At 34.2% G+C, this 20,554-nt stretch overlaps 1 protein-coding gene across 2 annotated transcripts; it reads right to left on the bottom strand.

The window, feature by feature from the left end:
• On the bottom strand, positions 973 to 19,713 carry LOC109352483 (E3 ubiquitin-protein ligase BRE1-like 1). 2 transcript variants are annotated; one of them, XR_002108363.1, is made up of 20 exons: positions 19,245 to 19,713; positions 17,869 to 18,030; positions 17,665 to 17,749; positions 15,879 to 16,106; positions 15,604 to 15,762; positions 11,767 to 11,960; positions 11,610 to 11,693; positions 11,318 to 11,437; positions 11,031 to 11,217; positions 10,785 to 10,945; positions 10,628 to 10,699; positions 7,521 to 7,597; positions 6,317 to 6,511; positions 4,798 to 4,870; positions 4,590 to 4,676; positions 2,960 to 3,097; positions 2,680 to 2,882; positions 2,429 to 2,594; positions 1,570 to 1,780; positions 973 to 1,355 (listed from the first exon to the last, which is right to left on the bottom strand). XR_002108363.1 is itself a non-coding variant. In XM_019594484.1 (19 exons), the coding sequence occupies exons 1-19, from the start codon at positions 19,362 to 19,364 to the stop codon at positions 1,649 to 1,651; spliced, it is 2,643 nt and encodes an 880-aa protein (XP_019450029.1). In that variant the 5' UTR covers positions 19,365 to 19,713; the 3' UTR covers positions 985 to 1,648. The 2 variants fall into 2 exon arrangements, 1 of the variants encoding a protein (XP_019450029.1); XM_019594484.1 differs by having other exon boundaries at positions 985 to 1,780.

Below are 20,554 nucleotides of genomic sequence, written 5' to 3' on the forward strand. Positions count from 1 at the left end.
TAAAGATTCTAGGAAAATATTGAGGTTTAAAACATTCTAGGAGAGCATGGCAAAAGATGACCCATAAAGTTCTTTAATAAGATCATGAAGTCTAAGAAGACATCAGGTGAGTGGAGAAAAAGCATCTAATCCATATTAATGAGAACAAAAGAAACATACAAAATTGTACAAGTTATAGGGGGAGAATTAAGCTCTTAAGTCATACTATGAAGTTGTGAGAAAAGATAATTAAGTGGAGGTTAAGACAGATGAAAATCAGTAAAAATCATTTTAGCTTTATGTTAGGGAAGTCAATCATGATGGCTATATGTTATAGAGAGGTCGACCATGATTGATAGAAAGATATTAAAGGAACCAAAAGACTGACACATAGTCTCTATTAATTTGGAAAAGGCGTATGATGAAGTTAGAAATGTTTTGTAAAAAGGTATAGCGAGGAAATGTGTTCGGACTATCTATCTTCAAAAATCAAGGATATGTATGATGGAGTCAAGCCCAACATAAAAATATAAGACAATGTCTCTAAAGATTTTCCTATTGCCTTGAGACTACACAAAGGATCTCACTGAACATATCCAATAACCAATGCCACAATTCATATTTTTGGGAATGATAGTGTCTCAGTAAGAGAATAGATATATGAATTAAATGGGAAGTTGGAAATGTAGAAACAAGATTTAAAATCACGAATTCAAAAAATTGAAGTAATACAAAGTATATGGAGCAGAAGTTTAGCAAAAGACAGACAGAGCATACTATAGAAGCACAGACTGAGAATCATATAATTCTCCAAGTCATTAAATGTAGGTAAGATAGGATAGTAGAATCGCACCTTAGGTGGTTTGAACAATTTTGCAAAGAAGAGTAGTCGAAGCCCCATAAGGAGTGTATATCAAGTAAAAGTTGATCCAAATCTCAGAATAAGAGGAAGACCAAGAAAAACCACAAACAATTTCAGGAAAATAGAAAAATAAGTTAACAATATATGAGAGAACTGAGCTTGGATATCTTTACACAACATTAATTACAATCATATCATCAGAGCATATCATCTACCATTACACAGATTACAGGATGTCAAAAACAAAAATAAGGTCCTATAAAATCTAACGAATCTAACTTATATACAAAAGCATTAGAAGCCAAAAAATTGTGTTTTTCTCCTCTGCAATTTCAACAGGAAAAGAACTATTGATGCAAGACAAATTGTTATCACACTCACAGGTCAACTTTGAAGAATTTGCCATAATGGCCACTTTCAGGCTTAGAATATTTTTGAATTATTAAATTTACTGTCTAAGAACAAAATCTTCATGACCTCTCCAGATTGCATTGGAAGATGCATTATGATAAATCTGCAAAGAACAAATCTCATGTTCCCTATGACTCGAAATTCTGTTTACTAAAATGTAAAACTAAACAACATTCCCAGGTCGAAGAAACAGTACAAATGGTACTAAACTAGTACCGCAAAAAACAATCAGTTTTGGTCCAAGAGAAAAGGACAGGAATTCAATGATCCTGACAATAAGCTCATTGTCAAAAGTTGGCATAAGCATAAACTTGAACCTGCTGGCTTCCATACACCAGATCTTTTGATCAGATAATTTATAAGGACACCGGGATGTTATCGAAACTGAGTTTCCAGTTACATATAAACAGGTTTAACATCATTAGCTCCAAAGCTTGTGCCGCATAGCGGACATTTGCGGTGCCTACTTCCAGTAACTGCCTGGACACATCGATTGCAGAATAGGTGGAAGCATTTTGTAATTACCACCTGAACAAAAAGAAACAGAAAGTTGTATGAGTGTATTACAAACAAACAAGAAATGGAGCCAAATATGCTATTTTTTTTTCAAATTTAATTCAAGAAAAAACTGCCATGTCTACAACAGCATATCTCTTACTACATATCGGGCTCCCTTCCCCTGGCATTTTCCCCTTTTCTCTCCAGACAATTTTAATTTCATATTGAAAAAAATAGACAACAATATACAAGAGAACTGGGCATCCAATTACATTTATTTAACTGAAAGGTACATCAGTCATAATGTTTAGAAATGACTTAAAGTCATTTCTGAAAATCAAGATTGAATATTGACTTTCTTTTCAGCATTCAAAGAAATATTTGGAAAGGATAATATCCAGCATTCAATACGGCATTTTTTGGCTATACTAGAAAAGGATGTGGGACTAATCCCACTCAGGCATCAACTTGACCTTGACTAAAAGGTACATCTAGTTGGTTTCAAACCCCGGCCCTGTAGATGAAATCCGCCACATGGAGCTTGGTTTGCTGATGGTCACATCTCATGTTTGATACTCCAGAACATTCACTTTACAGAATATATTTGTATGACCTCTCAAACTTGTTTTTCAAACCAACTAATAGGTCCCAGAAGCATGTATTTAAAAATGAAAATACCTGTTTTGTCCTGTCTCGGCAAATAGTGCACTTGACAATTTCCCTGTACTCTTCCAGTTCATGTTGAAGCCTTTCAATCAATGAAGAGCCCTCATTCTGTGCTTTAAGGCGTGAAAATTTTCTCCTGCCAGCCTCCAGCTCCTCCTCTATTCTTTTCTTGGCGAACCTAGAAAATAAAAATAGAAGGTCCTAACCGTTATGTACTAATCACACACCAAGAAAGCAACTTGTATACATTACAGACTAATTACCTTTCTTTTTCATGTTCTACTTGCAACTCCATACGAGTAACTCGACTACTGCTGACTTTAGACTGTACTTCATCTAATGTATCCCTAGCCTGCAGAGATGTTCTTCTGACATCAAACAGCTTACTTTGTATAAATTCCAAAGTGACAGAACTTTGAAGCTTGTCCCGAGCAAGTCTATGGATCTGATCTGAACAAAACTTCAACTGCACGTCAAATTATCAATTAGCAAAAGCCAACCCTAATTCATATATAAAGTGTGATTCAACCAAGACCAAGCTACCTGGTCTTCAATTCTTGCAGCCTTTGTGTCATATAAACTCCGGGATACATTTGCTTGCTGAATCGCAAGTTCAATTGATCGCTTCTCCATGACCAATGAATCCAGCTTTTGTCTTGCCCTTAAACCCTCTAAAACCAGCTGCACCAAAGCGACGTTTACCAATATATAAGCAACAAATATCAATATATAAACACATATCAAGGCTTCGGTAATAACGAATACCAAAATATAGCTAACAACTTCGTCATGCAAGAAACAGATTTAATTTAGAGTTGACATCAAGCAAATAAAAGCCAATAGCTGATATTGCAGTGAAAAATTAGTAAATAAGCGATTTTGTGAGGATATGTGCCTAAGTAGATGATTTTTTCCTATTTTTTATTCAGTAGTCAGCTTATTTTGTTCTTAAAGCAGGCATCTGATTATGTGTATAGACATGTGGGGCTTCACTTTTTGGGTTTTCCTTGGTTTAACTCGGCTATTTGTCTTCTTGATTTTGTTTGTTAGTGCTTAGTTATAAATTCGAACCTTGTGCTTTGACCTAAATGGTTATCTTCCAAATTTATTTAAGTATGTCCTGCCCTGCAATCAATAAACCTAATGTAGACTTACTTTTACAGAACCAAAAAACCAAGTTTCATGTGACACATTTTCCCAAGGGATTCCTCATTCCTGACCACAGTAGCAATATGTGCAGAGCCTATGTGTTCCAATTATTTTCTATACCTGGCTTCCATTGTTTATGTCCAATCAAGATCATTCTATTTGGCCGGAGGCCTTGAACTAATGCATCAACAGAAGAACTAACTCATCATCCCACCTATTGGTCTGATCTCAATCAAACCCTGGTCCAACTATTCTCTTATGAATGGTGCCCCCTAGGTTGCATTTGCACGGATTTTAAATATCGCAGTCCTTAATCAATCTATAATTTTGGTTTGGGTTGTTCAATGTTTGGTAGAATCAACATATGTAAACATATTTAGTCCTACTCAGAGCTAATTATTGTTATAATATCTGAGAATATCTGATAATATTTTTAATTGGATCTTAGAATATTTAAGACTATCTTAAGAGAAGCTGTTTCTCTACTTTTATTCAAAGTAGATATTTGGATCTATCTCATAGAAAATTAGACGATACTTAGGTAAAAGGCCTTCGTATAAAGGTGAATCAAGTACAAGCAAATCTTTGAAGAGCAGGAAAGAAAAAATAGACTTGTATATGTAACTTTTGGCTTTTTCATCCCTCTCCTTCAACAAAATGATAGTAAGCATATAAGGCATGAAAAAACAGTTATCAGCATTTAAGGGGGAAATAGATTACTTATGTCAAGCCTCCCTGCAACAATGGCTGAGTTTCAAATCACAGAAATATAAAAACGAGGGACGAAAGAATGACAAGACAAATGAAAGATGCAGCAGAACAACCAGAACCGAACAATAATGTTAGCTTACCTCAGTGTTCTGCTAAATTAAACCTAAAATCCCTACTCAGTAATGCTAGTTTTTTTAAACCGGGAAGGGTTTTGTTCACATGAAGATAAAAAAGAATATATCATATAGTAAATTACTATGATTTTCAAAATTAAATATTCTAAGAGAGAGAGAGAGAGAGAGAGAATAACTACCTTAATATTATAATCATCTCTCTCAGTTATCTGCTGCAACAGATGCTGGTTCTGACCTTGCATCTCACCATATGCCTGTCCAATAGTCTGCCGTAATATCATCCCACCATCAATAGATTAACATTAACATTGTACAAGCTGAATAATTAGTAAAAATTGACATGCAGTAAAGAAGAATTCCAGTCCACCACTGAGATTAGACTCCAACCTCTACTTCAGATAAGTAAGCCTCATTTTCTTTGTTTTTTGATTTCAAGACCTCAGACAGTGTAAAAATCTCCCTGAAATAGTAAAACATTATGTTTTGAAACAATAAAACATGTAACTAAGGGCAATTACAAACAGATGAAGGACTATGTAAAGTTTCATGAACATTCACATAAAGCATGTATTGAATTCAACCCCACTAACATTAATAATAGGCAAAGTTATCTAGTTTCCAACTCCGAGGCCCTCAAGGTATACAACAGCAGAATAAAACAAATAGATTTTTCATAACATAAAAATCCATGAGAACTAACAAATGCAACCTCCCAAAAACACTAGAGGTGCAGGGTGGATAGCGTGGTGGCTGCTATAATGAAGAGCACATATACACATCAGTCATTAATACAATTTATACTTTCCAAACAATCATCATTACAGTGAAGCATAAGTACCAACGATAAGTTAGAAATAACAAAAACCATAACAACATAGGACGGTTTGACCAGAGCAGGCTGAAACAGAAGTCAAAATAGAGAGGAAGACCCTGCACAAAATAGGTATGGGATGCAGGAAAGGAACTAACTAAATTCCAAAAACAGAGTATAGAGTGCACCAACAGTGTTAGTATAGCAGGAACTTGTAGAAATGGGATGTAGATGCTGCTGGGGTAATACCGAAACAAAGATGCTGTCAAAATCCTTCTGTGCCAAGTGTTTGTGCGAGGAAGATGGTGGATTCCAACAATGGGATTATGCAAGGAAGAAGGAAAAGAAGGTGCATTGAAGAAGAAAGTCAGGGTGGAAGAGACTGTCAAGTAAAGGTAGAAAATGAGATTTAGTTCAGTAAGAAAACAAGATTTACTTAGGTTTACAGCAGCCAAGTGAAGATTGAGGAGATTGAAGTATATATGGAAGAACGATAAAGTGACTTGGCTAGTTTGGCTTCAAAACTTGGAACCTCGTTGTCAAACACACAAATTGCTCATACCAACATAAAAAGACAGATCCTCTCAAGTTGTGGAAAGAATTGCACAAGATGCAGTTCAAAACCTAATGATTCAAAAAATGTGTTGTTTTTATTTGTTTGTTGAATAACAGTTCAAAAACAATTAATCAAGCTTAAGGCAGAAAAAGCAACTGGAAGAACCAGCAATAAAGAAAAAAGGTAACATCTACTCACCAACCATAGTCAACCCGCTTTACTCTTGATAAAAAAATAAAGCAACCAAAAAGTAGAAAACCAAAGGAATGCCTCACCATGGAAGAAACTTTACCAAGGATGCAGTTAGAGGCAAAATAAAATAGAAAACATATTCAAAATGATTGAGTCTAACTCTACCCCAATAGCTAGCTCATGGAAGAGGGTTTGGTTTCCCAAGTTATTCAATATAGTGGGTTTGTTGCTCATATGCTCAACCAGTATGGGATTTAACATGTCTTAAAGTGAGCACATGCAAAACAGAAACATGCATCCCGAAATAAACATTAGTTTTCAATTAGCAACACCAAATTAGTGATAACCTTTTAGAAGCGTCTAACTTCTGTCTCATCTCCACTATCTCAGCTTCAGCAGCAGCCAACCTTTGTTGAGATCTGGCCTCTGCTTCAATTGCTGTCTTAACTCGAAGTTCTAACTTGTGCTCATCAAGAGAAGATGTCAACATTTGTACAAGTGCCCGTGCTTTGTATTCTGCTTCTCTTGCTTCTAGGACATTCCTGCAGACACAGACCAATTTTACTGATTCACATATTACATTCCATGCATTTACCAGACATAGCATGGCAATTACCCTAATAGTCTCAATTGAGAACACAATTTCACCAAGTTACTGGCCCAGCCAAAATATTGAGATCACAGCCAAAGCTTACATGTCAAATTGCTCAAGTTTTAAGGGGGGGACTTATTTAAAATATGTTAAATATTGCAGCCTTGTAGGGAATGGTACATTAATTGGGTGCAAGAGTGCAAATTATATACCGAGAATTAAGTTACATCCAATGGAATGTAACACGATTAGGAAACATATACACTAAAATACCCTCTTAATGCTTAACACTCCCACCAAGTTCGAGCATCGACCATGAGTGTGCCCAACTTGTTACAATATAGCCAAGTTACTCCCCGTCAAGTGCCTCAGTAAAACTATTAGCAAATTGTCCTTTGGTTCATAGCTTTGGCATAATGGTAAGGTTGCTTGTCTTGTGACATGGAGGTCATGGGTTCAAACATCAATAACTACCTCTTCGCTAATGAGAGTAAGACTGTTTACATCTACTCTCCCCCACCCCCACTAGGAGCCCCGAGCATTAGCCCGCCCTTTTTTGTATTTTCTTCCCTCTCATTAAACAATGTATTCGAGGCAGTAAAACTGCAACTTAATTGTCACACACACACCAGATCGATAGGTAGAGAACCTTGACTTTTAGTCCAGTAAATAATACATCCACAACAGCTCACAAATAACTTGTGGCAAAACTCAGTATTCAGACTCCCACATTTTACGTCTGTTTTTTCAAGAGAGAAAAAACCATCAAGGGTAAAATAAAATGATACTCAGTTTCATCCTTCCCATCCATATTTTTTTTCCTTTTGATAAGATGGCTTTATTAACATTTATTCTCACATCCATAAAAGAAATTCTTAGTTTAATTCCCTGAATGATGATTCATTTATTTCTAAACATCGATGTAGGTCCAGAATGTTAAAGTCTAGGTAAAAAATAACCTTGAATCAATGGACTCATATCTATACATTTCCAAGAACAAATTATCCTGTTGCTCAATCTGTCTCAAGCCTCGAACCTGTGTCAAAAGCAAAGGAAAAAGTTTTCAACAATAAAAAGAAAAAAATAATAGAAAATCATCTCAACATGATCTCACAGACACTGCTTGCATTTATGACTACAAATATTGTTAATTGTCATCAGTTATCATTCCCAATGCAGAACTCGCACATAAAGGCATACCATGCGTAGTAAATCAAATTAGAAAACCCTATTAATAATTGAAGTAATTGCAATGTAGATAATGCATATATGATATGCAATCGCAAGAATTACCATAACTTCACTATTCTTGTTTACTTCTACAAACCAGTTCTAACTATCTCAATGTTATTGACATATCCTCCTTCCACATTGTGCATTTTAGTTTCAAGATTATATTCTTATTTTATTTGGTAAAAGTAAATAGGGTAAATATTGGTGGCAGTGTGCAGTCTATGATACAATTTAATGAATCTGGTTGGTGTGCATATTTATAAGAAGATTCCCTTGGAACATCTCTTGATTTGTGATAAGACTAGGCATTTTGAATCTATCTAGTTATAACGCATGGCATTTTAATTGTGTATCACTAAGAGATATGTTGAAGGATTGGGAAGCTTTCCATTGATTGTCACTCTTTTCTTGGTTGTTTCCTGTTTTGCCCTTTTGCTTAGGAAGATTCTTTATCCTCCTTTCTCTTTGTAATTTCTTTTAACCTCATTAAGTTTGTATTCATGTACACAGCGGAGAGCAACGAGGTCCAGGCGGCGGCAGTGGCCATTGCTAGCAGTGCGATACCATGTAAACAGTGGAAAATATAGAGAGGGAGAGAACTAATCTTTTTAAAGATAAGAGTTAGTTACAAGAGTGAGAGTGAGATCTATTTATAGCAGCTAACTAAGTACTAACAATAACAACTAATCTCTCTTCTAAATTAGTCTAGATCCTTCTAGACTATTCTAATCTATCTATTTGGGCTTTCTACCATACTGTTCTAATCCAGTCTGGATACTTCTCTAATAATTCAAATTATAAAATAAAAAACACTTCATAATTTTTTAAATTACTTGACCACCTCATGCTTTCTATGGAGCTTTTGATTTTACAATAACCAGTGTGTTTTTAAAAGGGAGGAACACTTCATATAAAAAGTTTGTTTCGACTGTAAAGTCATACCTGGAGAGAGTTTGACTAAACATAGAGTTTTGGTTATGAATGTAAGGGTTAAGAATAGAGTGAACAAAAAATGCCAAGATAAACTCCCAAGAATCAAGTGGTGGAAATTGAATGGTGAGAAACGAAGGAGCTTTAGGAGGCACAAGGAAGTGCAGGATGAGGTGACTAGAGGACTTCAGAAGATAGCAATGGAAACACCTATTGAATCTAGAGGCTTTGGACCAAAAGTGTAAATAATCATGGTGGTGGGACAAAAGCATTGCAAACAAAGTTAAGTAGAAAATGGATGTAAAAGTATTGAAAGTAGAGCAAAATACAAGGCAGCAAAGAAAGACACCAAGAGAACAGTGAGCGAAGCGAGAGATAGAGTGTATGATGAATTATTCAAATCACTAGGTAGCATGGGAGGGGAAAGAAACATCTATAGGCTTTCAAAAGGGTATGGAGAAAAACAAAAGAGACTTAGACCAAGTGAAATACATTAAGATAAATATGGAAAAGCCTTGCTGAAAGACAAAGATATTAAAGAAAGATGAAAGAACAATTTTTACAAGCTTTTCAACAACATCCATGATAATTTGGAGTCTAATAGGCTAAACACAAATGAAGAGGATTAAAATTATACAACAACCAAGTCTTAATTCCATTACGTGGGGTCTGCTACATGGATCGAATGATGCCATAATGCTCTATCATAAATAATCTTCATTGACAAGGCATTGATTTCTAAGTCTTTCTAGGATCAAAATTATACATTATCCCAAAGTTCAGGAGTTGAAGATGAAAGAAACTTTGAAAATTATAGAGAATGACAAATTGGTTGAACTAGATAATATTCATATTGAGGTCTAGATGAAATGGGAGAGTACATTGGATATCATATGTGATAGAAAGGTATCACTCAAGCTTAAGGGAATTAACTCAATGTAGCAAAGATGAGAATATTGTGTTCGATAAAGGGACACAGGTAGACAAGATAGGATTAGGAATGAATGCATTCGGGAAAAAGTTAGAATAACTCCTATTGTAGAAAATATGATAGAATCACATCTTAGATGGTTTGGGCATGTATGGAGGATACCGTTAGAGAACTTAGTAAGGAAAGTAAATCAAATTAAGGTTTACCCAATTTCTAGAAGAAGAGGGAGGCTAACATAAACTATCATCGAAGGAATGATTTGATGAAAACGATGAAAAATCAAGGACTAATGTGATGTCACACATATCTTAGAGGACCAAAATAAATATTTATTCTTCTTCAGTAACCCATTATTCCTACAACGTGCTCCATGTCATAACATGTAGCCCTCCAGTGGTAACTGAACACTCGTTCTGAAAGAAAATTGATCTTGACCTTTACACAATTTAACAGTCTTATAATGTGTACGTCCCACCAAAAGATAGAATACAGACTGAGGATAATATAAAATTGATATTGATAATATGATGGGATAATGCCAAGGGAAAAACCCAAGAGTCCTCTTTATATTATAGTAGGCTTCTATTCCTAATCAAATAATGAAACAAATTGAAGCATTACTCTAAAATATTCTAAGATACAATAACAGTATTGTGACAAATTTTCATATATTCTAACAACAAGCATTTGTGTCGAGTTACACTCAATAATAAAACAGAAAATATAAAGAAAAAAGGAATAAACAGCTACCACACTTCATGATATACACAAAAGCCATATTTCAGAATCTCTTTTCTTCTTTGCTTTCCTGCTTAGCTTAGCATAGATCCCAGAGTAATTTACAAAGACTAGAGAAATAGGATATAAAATAATTTCTTCACTAGAGCAAAAATTGGACGAGCAGAGCTTAAAAATAATGAGATAAACCTAGCTCAACTAATAACTTTTAGAAATCAGATAGAAGTAACATACCACAGCATGCAGCCTGTTTATCTCAGCAAGTTGACCAGCAGACTTAACAGATAAAACGTTACATTCTTTTACCTGTTCACAACAAATAAAAAATAATTATGTAAATTTGTCATGTATTGTGACAAATAGTGTGGTTCACATAAACAAATACACCAACCTTTCTCTCAACAATACTATCAAAAGATGCCAAGTCTGCTCGCAAAGTATGAATATCTGAAGCTGATTCTTTAAACTTACTTAGTTCAGTCTCCATAGATTCCATTTCCTTGGGAAATGAAGAAACCAGCGATTTAAATTCGGCAATAACTTGTGTCCTTCCTGAAGAAAAAACAGATGCATCAGCAATAGTAAATCCAGAAATAAGGTAGCATGCTTTATGAAAAATGGGGAAAATATTCATAACCTGGTTCTCGTGCTTCCTCTTCCAACTTATTTTCGATCACAGTCCTTTCATCTATCTTTTTTTGTATCTCAGTCCGTAAATCAGCTACTCTTGAATCAGAAACAGCGACAGATCTTTGAAAAATATCTGCTATATCATTTTTAATGTACCACTCCTTCTCCCTCCATGCCAGAATATCTTTATCAACCTGCAAGTATATCGCAAAACAGAAAAATAATCAGCCAGAAATGTGCACTACAAAATAAGACAACATAAAATGGCATAATGTAACTAGCAATCAGTCCAACCTGTAGTTTTTCAAACAAAGCCTGATATTCAAGAACTCTGGATTTTGATTTTTCTATCTGGTCTCTAACCAATTGGAAAGCACGGGAAGAAGTAATACACTTCATATTCTTCAATGTATTCTGATGAAATCATTCCCAGGTCAAAAACTATAACAGAAAATACATATAATATGTATGCATCTGTGAGGGGTGGGTGGGTAGCTGTATTGCAGAAAATAAACATTATATAATCCTATAACGTGAACACTAGCAATAATATAGGAATGGAAAATAAATACTAAGGAAAACCAACCTGCAGATCACACGACTGCTGTAATATTCTTATTCTTTCCTCATGAAGACTTCTCAGTGCCACTAATTGAGATGAAACTTGATCCTGAGAAACTCAATAATTAAGGTACTATGTAAGAGGAAATTTAAAACAGAATCAAAGAATTCAACAAAAATACCAGTAGCTCCTTCAGATTGGATTCCATATCATGCAAATCTTTTTGCTTATCTCTGGCCTTATCGCTAGCAACCTGTGTACTTCCGCCACTTAAGACTGGGAGAACCACCCCTTTTGCAGCCTCTCTCTCTTCCTTAAGAGTTGCAAGACTCTGATTGCTCTCTTCTAATTCTGCAACAGTGCTTTCCAGCTCACCTAAAAATCAATAACAGCAAGACAAATAAACTGATTAAACTCTATATCACAACCATCCTTCAATGTATAATAGAATCAGATCTAGCTTTCTTTTATTTCTCTCAGCCCTTTATAGGTACAGCAACGTTAAATACTAAGTAGACAATCCCAGATAGCAGAGGGGAGAGGCCGACACCAAAAATGGGATAACAGTTAGCGGGATGGCTACGCTTTGGACATTTAGGGAAATTAAGTATATATACAATACACATATAAATGCTCAAATGTATAAAAATACATAACTAAGACAACTCAAATCCAATATCACCCGAATGAAAAGTAAAGATCAAAAATCATTGACATAACTCAAATCCTATAAAAGATTAACTGAGAAGGTGGTGGCTAAGATGACAGTTCCTGAGGCTAAGATGATGCCATGGCTGAAACTAGATGATACTGGCTTGTAGAAGGAATGACGTGAAATAAAAGCAGAGAGTTGAGAATGGGGAATTGGGGATAGCGATGTTTTGGTTTAATGGCATGAAAATTGCTCAGCCAAGAACCTTTAGTTTGAATTAGGGATGGGGTGGAGTGAAAAGACAATTGAGTCCAAAAGCATAGGAGAAAGTGAGGGCAAAAAAGTCATTTCCCATGTTATCCCGATCGCAGTGGGATCCCACTGTAAAACTGGGATAGCGGCTCGAGACAGCCAAGATGATGGACTGGGATGACATCCCGGCAATGCCCTTTGCCAGAACGTAATCACGAGAAAGCCCAGGATCGCACTGGGATTTACTGCTTAGGTTAAATAAGGAGAAAACATGAAACTCATTCAAACAACTAGATTATATCCACATCCTCGACAGCTACAAAATAAGGGGAAAGCAACTACGAAAAATATTCTTCGAAGGTGAAAATGACAAAACGGAAAAGTAGACAAATTTAACTACACGCGAACTGGACAGTTGAAAAATTCAACGCCAAATTAAACTTTCAGCAGCAAAAACACAACTTAAATCTATAGAGAATACAATATAAAAAATACACACAGCTCAAGTTTAGCTTATTCATACCAACATTTTCATTAAATTATAATCAAATGGTGATCTGAAACAGCTAATTTATACATCAACAGTCATGAGTGATATGGAACTCTTTCTCAAGAGGGCAATTCAAGTTTAATAGCATTGACATACATCTAATTTTATACTTTTAAATATTTCCTCATTTACTAAGCCATATATTTCTTTGCATAAAATTTTTAATCCTGAAGTCTGATTTATTTTCACGTTCCTCAGATACTAATCTTTCAAACATCACTACTTAGGTAATGCATTAATTATTCTTCAATTTCTTCCCTACGACATGATTTCCTTTTCAGCGGCCTTCCTTTTCTGAAACTTTTCCTTTTATTTTTCTTCTAGAAAACATGAATATGATACAATTCAGATGCACAAATAAAACATTTAAAAATTTCCTTCCTACGACATGATTTCCTTTTCTGCGGCCTTCCTTTTCCAAAACTTTTCCTTTTATTTTTCTTCTAGAAAACATGAATATGATACAATTCAGATGCACGGATAAAACATTTTAAAAATTATAGGATATGACACGACTATCATGAAAGATATAAAATTAATATAAGAGCAACATAGAAACATAAATTTTAAATTAAGAGAGAGGAATATTTTTTTTAAGTTAGCAAGAGTCATTGTAAAGTGTAAACATAATAAAACGCAATCTATAGCAAAATTAAAAGAGTAAATGTACAAGATTATAGAATAGAGTTGGGAAGTTTTTGTGAAATATTTGACACAAATATTCTCACTATCTTAAATATTTATCCTCAAGCAAAAGCCATTAAGGCATGTACCATGAGCAACACAATAGCCTATTTTACCATATGCTGGAATTCAACTTTTTATGCAGAATAGTAGAGTCAGTAAGAATCGAACAATATACCTTTTTGTCAAAGCTCTAATAATGAACCAACTCTTCCAAAAGGTTTACCTATTAGGCGCAAGTACATGAATAATTTTATTACATCTCTAATAAATCATATGTTCGACATGGATAAGAAACAGATTCTTGGTTCCATTCAGGCCTAAACTTTCCATTCCGATTCACGACTTTTAATCAGAATATAAGAAGCAGCAAGAATCGAACACTATATCACTTTGTCAAGCTCTAATAGCTTGGCTCATACAAACTTTTCCAGAAGATTTACCTATTAGGTGCAGGCGCATGAATGGTTTCATACATCTCAAATAAATTCTATGTTCGACATGGAGAAGAAATCGATTCATTGTTACGTTCAAACCTAAATTCATGATTCTTTCTTGAAAGGGTGACACTAATTTCAATTTTGTATAGCTTCCTGATTTATCTCCATTTACTTATCTTCGTTAGTTCATCAATCCTAATTCCAAATGCTGAAAGCAGAAACAGAACAAAAATATGCTGTGAATCCATTCCAGAGAGAAACAAACACTAGAATAGTAATGGCCACCCTGTTCCCATTCTGATTCAACAATATCCAAAGCACAAGATACCCCTTGTAATAGAAAGAGAAATGAAAATTCAAGAACTTTCCTATCCAATCACCTTTTCGTTCAAAAAGAACTAAAAAATTAGGCTATAAAGGGATGCTTGGCATGCAGGTCCAGTTCTGCCTATATTCCATAAAGATGAGAACTCTTGTCTTTGACATGAAGAAGAAATGGACCCATGCCTCAACAACTCTAAGAACTAAACAACTAAGCAAATCAACGACAATAGTGAAGGGAAAAGATAAAAGATCTCCATGCCTCACTCCCCTCTGACCCTAAGCAAGATCTCAAAGGAAGCAAAAGATAGCACCATGAAATCCAGTTCAACCATACCACACCAAACCCTTCCCTTTCCACAACTTTATCCCGAACATAGCAACTAACACTATAATAAGTTTTCTTCAAGTCCATCTTAAAAGCTAGACCTTCTTTTGTCAAAAATTTAACATCATACACCACCTAATAGCAATCAGTGCTGCATCAGAATTTTCCAACCAAGAATAGAAGCACTTTGATTCTTTTAGAAATGGTATAAAATAATATCTCACTCAACCTGAATACTACAATTTTCGGTATAATCTTTAAAATGCTGGACATTAACATTAAACAAGCGTATCTTTGTTAGGAAAAATAGAAATAAAAAGCAGATTTATTGAAAAAGGTTACAATTGTGGAAGAGCTACGCAAATACACTGAGGAGGTCAGGCTGAACAACATCCCAACAATTTTGAGAGGAACCAAAAGTAAACTCATTGAGAATATGCTCTTTTGCCTTTCTCCAAATTTAAAATTGCACTGCAAATTTCATTCTTCTCAAATGGTCATTCCAACCAACAACAAACTGTATCCTAATTTCATTCTTCTAAAATGGCGGATTTTTTTAAATTGCTAATGGCGATTGGCTAGAAAACGCCACGGCCATCCACCATGGTGGCTATTTAACAACACTGCCAATAATATACACACTTTACAGCTACCTCTCTCTTTTCCTTATGCCCTATACTAAAACTATATTTACAATGGTAAACACAGAACTTAAAGATTTCACGGTATGACAGTATATCATAGTATGAGATAAAGTTAAAAATGATTTAGAACACGGTAGAAAATTTTACCTTTTAACCTTTCAAGGTCAGCTTTATTTTTTATAGCAAGGTCTCTACGACATAGGAGCTCACTTGCTAAAGACTTGTGCTTTAAATGAAGTTCACTGAATGTCAATCTTAAGTTTCTAACTTCCTCAAGATCAATGGACAAGTTCTGCCTGCATGAAACTACAAAAAGAATGTGTAACCAATCAAGCTGAGAGACGGCTTCAAAGGAATAAGCAAAACAGCTGACAATCATATATACAGTTGACAATCATATATACAGTTGACACTCATTTTACCATCTCCTGGAAGCTTTTTCAGTACCAAAGTATGTAATCCATCCTTCAGGCACCATAAGTTATTAACAGCTGTCATTATATTTTTGAAACTGCTTTTAGCTTTTTCAGTTGTAATTTTTCTATTCTCTTCCATTTGGGTTGCAAAGTTATATGCAGAGGAACTTTCAGTAGCACCAGTTTGCAGAAGTCGGCTCAGGAAATCGTCCTGTACAGTTGATGGACTACCATCTGGGAAACAAATCAAATGATCCTCATTAGCTATTACATGTGTAATCGCACAGATCTTTAATACAGCTTCCCATGAATATCAAAATTGATTGATTTAAATATACATTCTGTAATCGCCAGAAACAAGGATGGTTAGATAGGAAAGAATTCATAATTTTAGTGACGTGTTAAAGAAAAATAGACATGTCAATGGGTTAAGTGACAACAACATTTAAACCAGTAGCAGGAATATTCCAACCATCATTCCATGACCTTAGCTTCAAACAAATATTCTGAACAGATAATATTCAAAAGAAGAAACAAATATCCAAAGACTATATGCTACATATGCAACTAATTTAAAACACTGGTACTATGTTTGCATAGAAGGTGGAAATATAAACGAAAGGAAACTTCAAAATTTGAAATTTCCTCTTGTTTGGATGAAGGGAAAAAGTGAAGAGAGAAAATACATTCTTATAATTCCAAACTTTCTCCATAAATTTTCTATTTAATTCAAGTTTTTGCAATTATCGTTTCTTTAATCCAAAAAAAGTAACAAAGAAGAGTGATGAGTAACAACACATTATATTATATTAAATCAATAATGCCATATATAGATTCCAAACCAATCATAGAAAGTCTAACACTAGAGATCAATCCTAAAAGCAATTAAGGTACCCACAAATAGTAATAGCATAATATGAAACGAAGAAGAAACATTTATTTATATACTTAAATACAGAACAAAGACCTAACTAGACCTAAAAAGCATAACCATTAAGTACAATAGTACAACCCAAAATCAGGTCAGCATAAAGCACCTAGGCCACAAAAAACCTAAGGTAGAATTAATGTTTACACTTTGCACAGCTCTATTAACTACGTGTGTTTGGAATAGCTCTTTTTGCTTCCAGAAAATATATGTTTTAAGGGCATTCAAACATGCACAAGGTCTTTAAAAGCTTTTACAGTAATGATCAATCGTGCAGCCTAAGTTAGTCCCTGATCTTGCACAGGTTTTGACTGGGCGAGTGAGCAAACCTGTTCAGATGAAGGACCAGAGAGGACCAAAGCCTGGGTAGCAGGTTTTTCTTATCAGACTGCCTGATCCAAACAACTATAAAAATGCTTATCTTACACTCCATTTTGGGATGTAGGATGGTGTCAGGAAGAGAGGGAGAGGAGGTGATAGATGTGATTGATGATATGATAATGACATAGAGAGAGATAGGGAGTGAGAAAATGTGTAAGAGTTTAGGTAACAGAAAGTGTTGTAGAAATATAACTATATAAGGCCATAAGGGTTGAACTAACTATACGTATGATGGAACACAATTAAGAATTTAAGCCCGCCTAATGGAGAACTGCCTAAGTGTTTATATAATGACTCAATAGATATTAGGGATCAATATCCCTAGTGACAACTTTGAATTTAACTTCTCACAAGGATAAATTATGGCCCAGATGTCAATGGAACAATAAAATACATTGTGTCAATACATAAACTAAATTAAGAATTAAATCACATAGTCTTGCAAGAAGAAAACACAAAATACCATGAGCAAATGATCCTCACCTCCTGTGATTGATGAAAATTTGGAATCCAATTTGCAGCTAGACTCTCTTGTGCGCTCAGAACACAACTCCAAATCATTATTCAGCTATATGCAGAAGATGACAGTACTCAGTATGTGATTGCTTTAGAAATCATTAAACAAACTAACACAACCACATAATATCACTGTGCTGAAGGAGGCAAAAACAAGGGGAACCAAATTACCTGCTCCCAAGACTTCTTGACCACTGCTAATGTGGAATCATATGGCTGTTGCCTCAACTTCAGTTGAGAAAGTTTATTCTCAAGAGATGTATACTCTAACTTCTGTGTTTCTAATTTCTCTGTAAGCTTTTGGTTTTTAAACTGAAGTACAGCAATGTCGAACTGCAATATAAGAATAAAATGCCTTTGTTTTAATGGTAACAGTGACATTGCTTATCAGCTCAGATCTTCTTATGAGGTGAATCAGTAAATGAAATATATGGAATCAATAAAAACATACGCAATTGGTAAATGACATAATAAAAACATACACAATCAATGTCACCATTCAAATAAAGTCCCATAAGGTAATAATATTTTTCGGGATTTGGAACATTATGGATATAGATACAACTTTACAAAGCAGACTCCTCTCCAGTGCTACAGAGGGGAGTTGTCGATTTTGTTGTTGGTTTTAAAGAGAGAATTGTCATATTATATTTAAGGGGTAGTACTGTCACATCACATTGTGTTTTTTCTTTGTTTTTGTTGTACTTTTCTCTTAAGTATTGGAGAGGATCCTCACCCCAACTTTACATCCCATATGAATAAATTTCAGAATAAGCTGGCATGTTACTCACAATATTTCTAGTTTACCATCATGCATAATTCTATACCTGGCCACTACAAAATATAAATTAAATCAAATGAACACAACTTTACATCACATATAAGTAAATTTCACATTACGATATTACTTGCATAATTGCTAGTTTACCATCATGCATAAATAATGGTATGCCTAGCCAGTAGCCACTACAAATTCAAGGAAATGGACACAACTTTTGCATTACATATTAGTAACGAGTAATACATAATTTTCAGAATAAGATACATCTGTTACTCACAAAGTTTCTAGTTCAGCATCATGCATAATTGATAAAGCAATGCTTAGCCACTCAAATTCAACCACATAGACACAAGTTCTACATCACATATAAGTAACGAATAACACCAAATTTACAGAATAATGATTGTTTCTAGTTTATCATCATCATACACGACTGATAGTAACCCTATGCCATGCCATCAAAATTCAAGCAACAAACAATCTCAACGATTAAATTACAAAAGGGCAGCCCACTGCATGAGACTCCCACCTAGTGGGATCTGGAAGCGTTACCCTCACACCCAAAGAGACTATTCCCAGGATTTGAAACAATCATGTTCTCGAATCCACAAGGCATGCAACCTTTCTGTTGCGCCGAGACTCACCCTCTAATCTCAACGATTAAATTAACACAGTAAAAACACATAAAACAAATGAAGAACTTAATACACGAAAATAAAATAAAACAAATTCATGGAAAATTAAAACAGGCAAGAGAGGCAGCAACCGTTTTGTCCCGAGAGATAGGCAAGATAGGAAGCTTCTTATGAGGAGCTGCAACAGTTGTAGGTGATATGGAACTAAAGTGACGTCGTTTTCTATCTGACTCACCCATCATACTCCACATTGAAGGGAGAAAAACCACAAACCCTAGAAGAAAATCAATCACATCACACCTAAAACCCCTTCACAGCTTCAATTTATAAAACAAAACCAATTCCTCAAAACCCTAATTCCAACACCACGATGAGGAAAACAAAAAATAAAATAAAAAACAGAACGGGTTATGATAATGAATAAAAGGTAATAAATACGAAGGATTATTCAATCTGAAACCCTTAGTGAGAGAAAGAAAAAATCTAGGGTTTCAATTTAAGCGTTTTCATGTTTCACACTATATATATTTCTTTGACATACGAAGAAGAAGAAGAACCATAGTGTTTTTTTCTCTCTTCGGTGGAACAGAGAAAGAGTGAAGAGAGAAAAGTAAAATGTTATAAGGTATTTGTATTTTTTTGTTTGAGGATATATTTTGGTTGAGTTTAAAATTTGTCATCTTTTATTTGAGATTCAACAGTAATTAATGAATGATGAAGAATTTGTTGATTGTATAAAAAAAATGTGTATACATAATAAATCTATTTTGTTTTGGTTGATTCTTAACCCAAAAAAATATGGAAAGAAAAATATGTATACAAGGAGAGTATAAATAATATTTATTTTATTATTGCATGATCTATTATATTTAATTTGAACCTGACTTTTAAATATAAATAATGAATATAGTATTATATATAGAAATCTTTACGCTAATTAAATATATATATTACAATCAAAAACTATTCTAGTTTTTTAATTTTTGGAAGATTAAATTAATATACGAAAAAAGTTTAAGTGATCATTCACTCTTTTTATTAAGGGGAGTATGGTTGAAGACTGAAGTATAACTATTTTTTATTCTATCATAATATATTCATATATTAATTATTATTGATTATTAATTAAATAAAAATAAATAAGTAAATGATAGATAATATATTAATAATTAATTACAATTACATCACGTTTGTATTCAAGGAGGTTGGAGGATATTTACATGAATGGGTGCATGAACCTGGGTTGTTGTGAGCGGTTATTTAGGAAGGTTTTTAATGAATTTATGAAGTTTCTTAACTTATATGAGTAAATGATATCTCAGAATTTTAGAAAGATTTGATAATAAAAGTTAAAAGTTAGTCAGCAGAATTTAGTAATAAAATTAAATTATATATTTCTTTGCATTATGATTTTGGAAGGATTATAAATACACAATTTTAT

The sequence above is a fragment of the Lupinus angustifolius genome, chromosome LG07 (assembly GCF_001865875.1).
Source record: "Lupinus angustifolius cultivar Tanjil chromosome LG07, LupAngTanjil_v1.0, whole genome shotgun sequence".
NCBI lineage: Eukaryota > Viridiplantae > Streptophyta > Magnoliopsida > Fabales > Fabaceae > Lupinus > Lupinus angustifolius.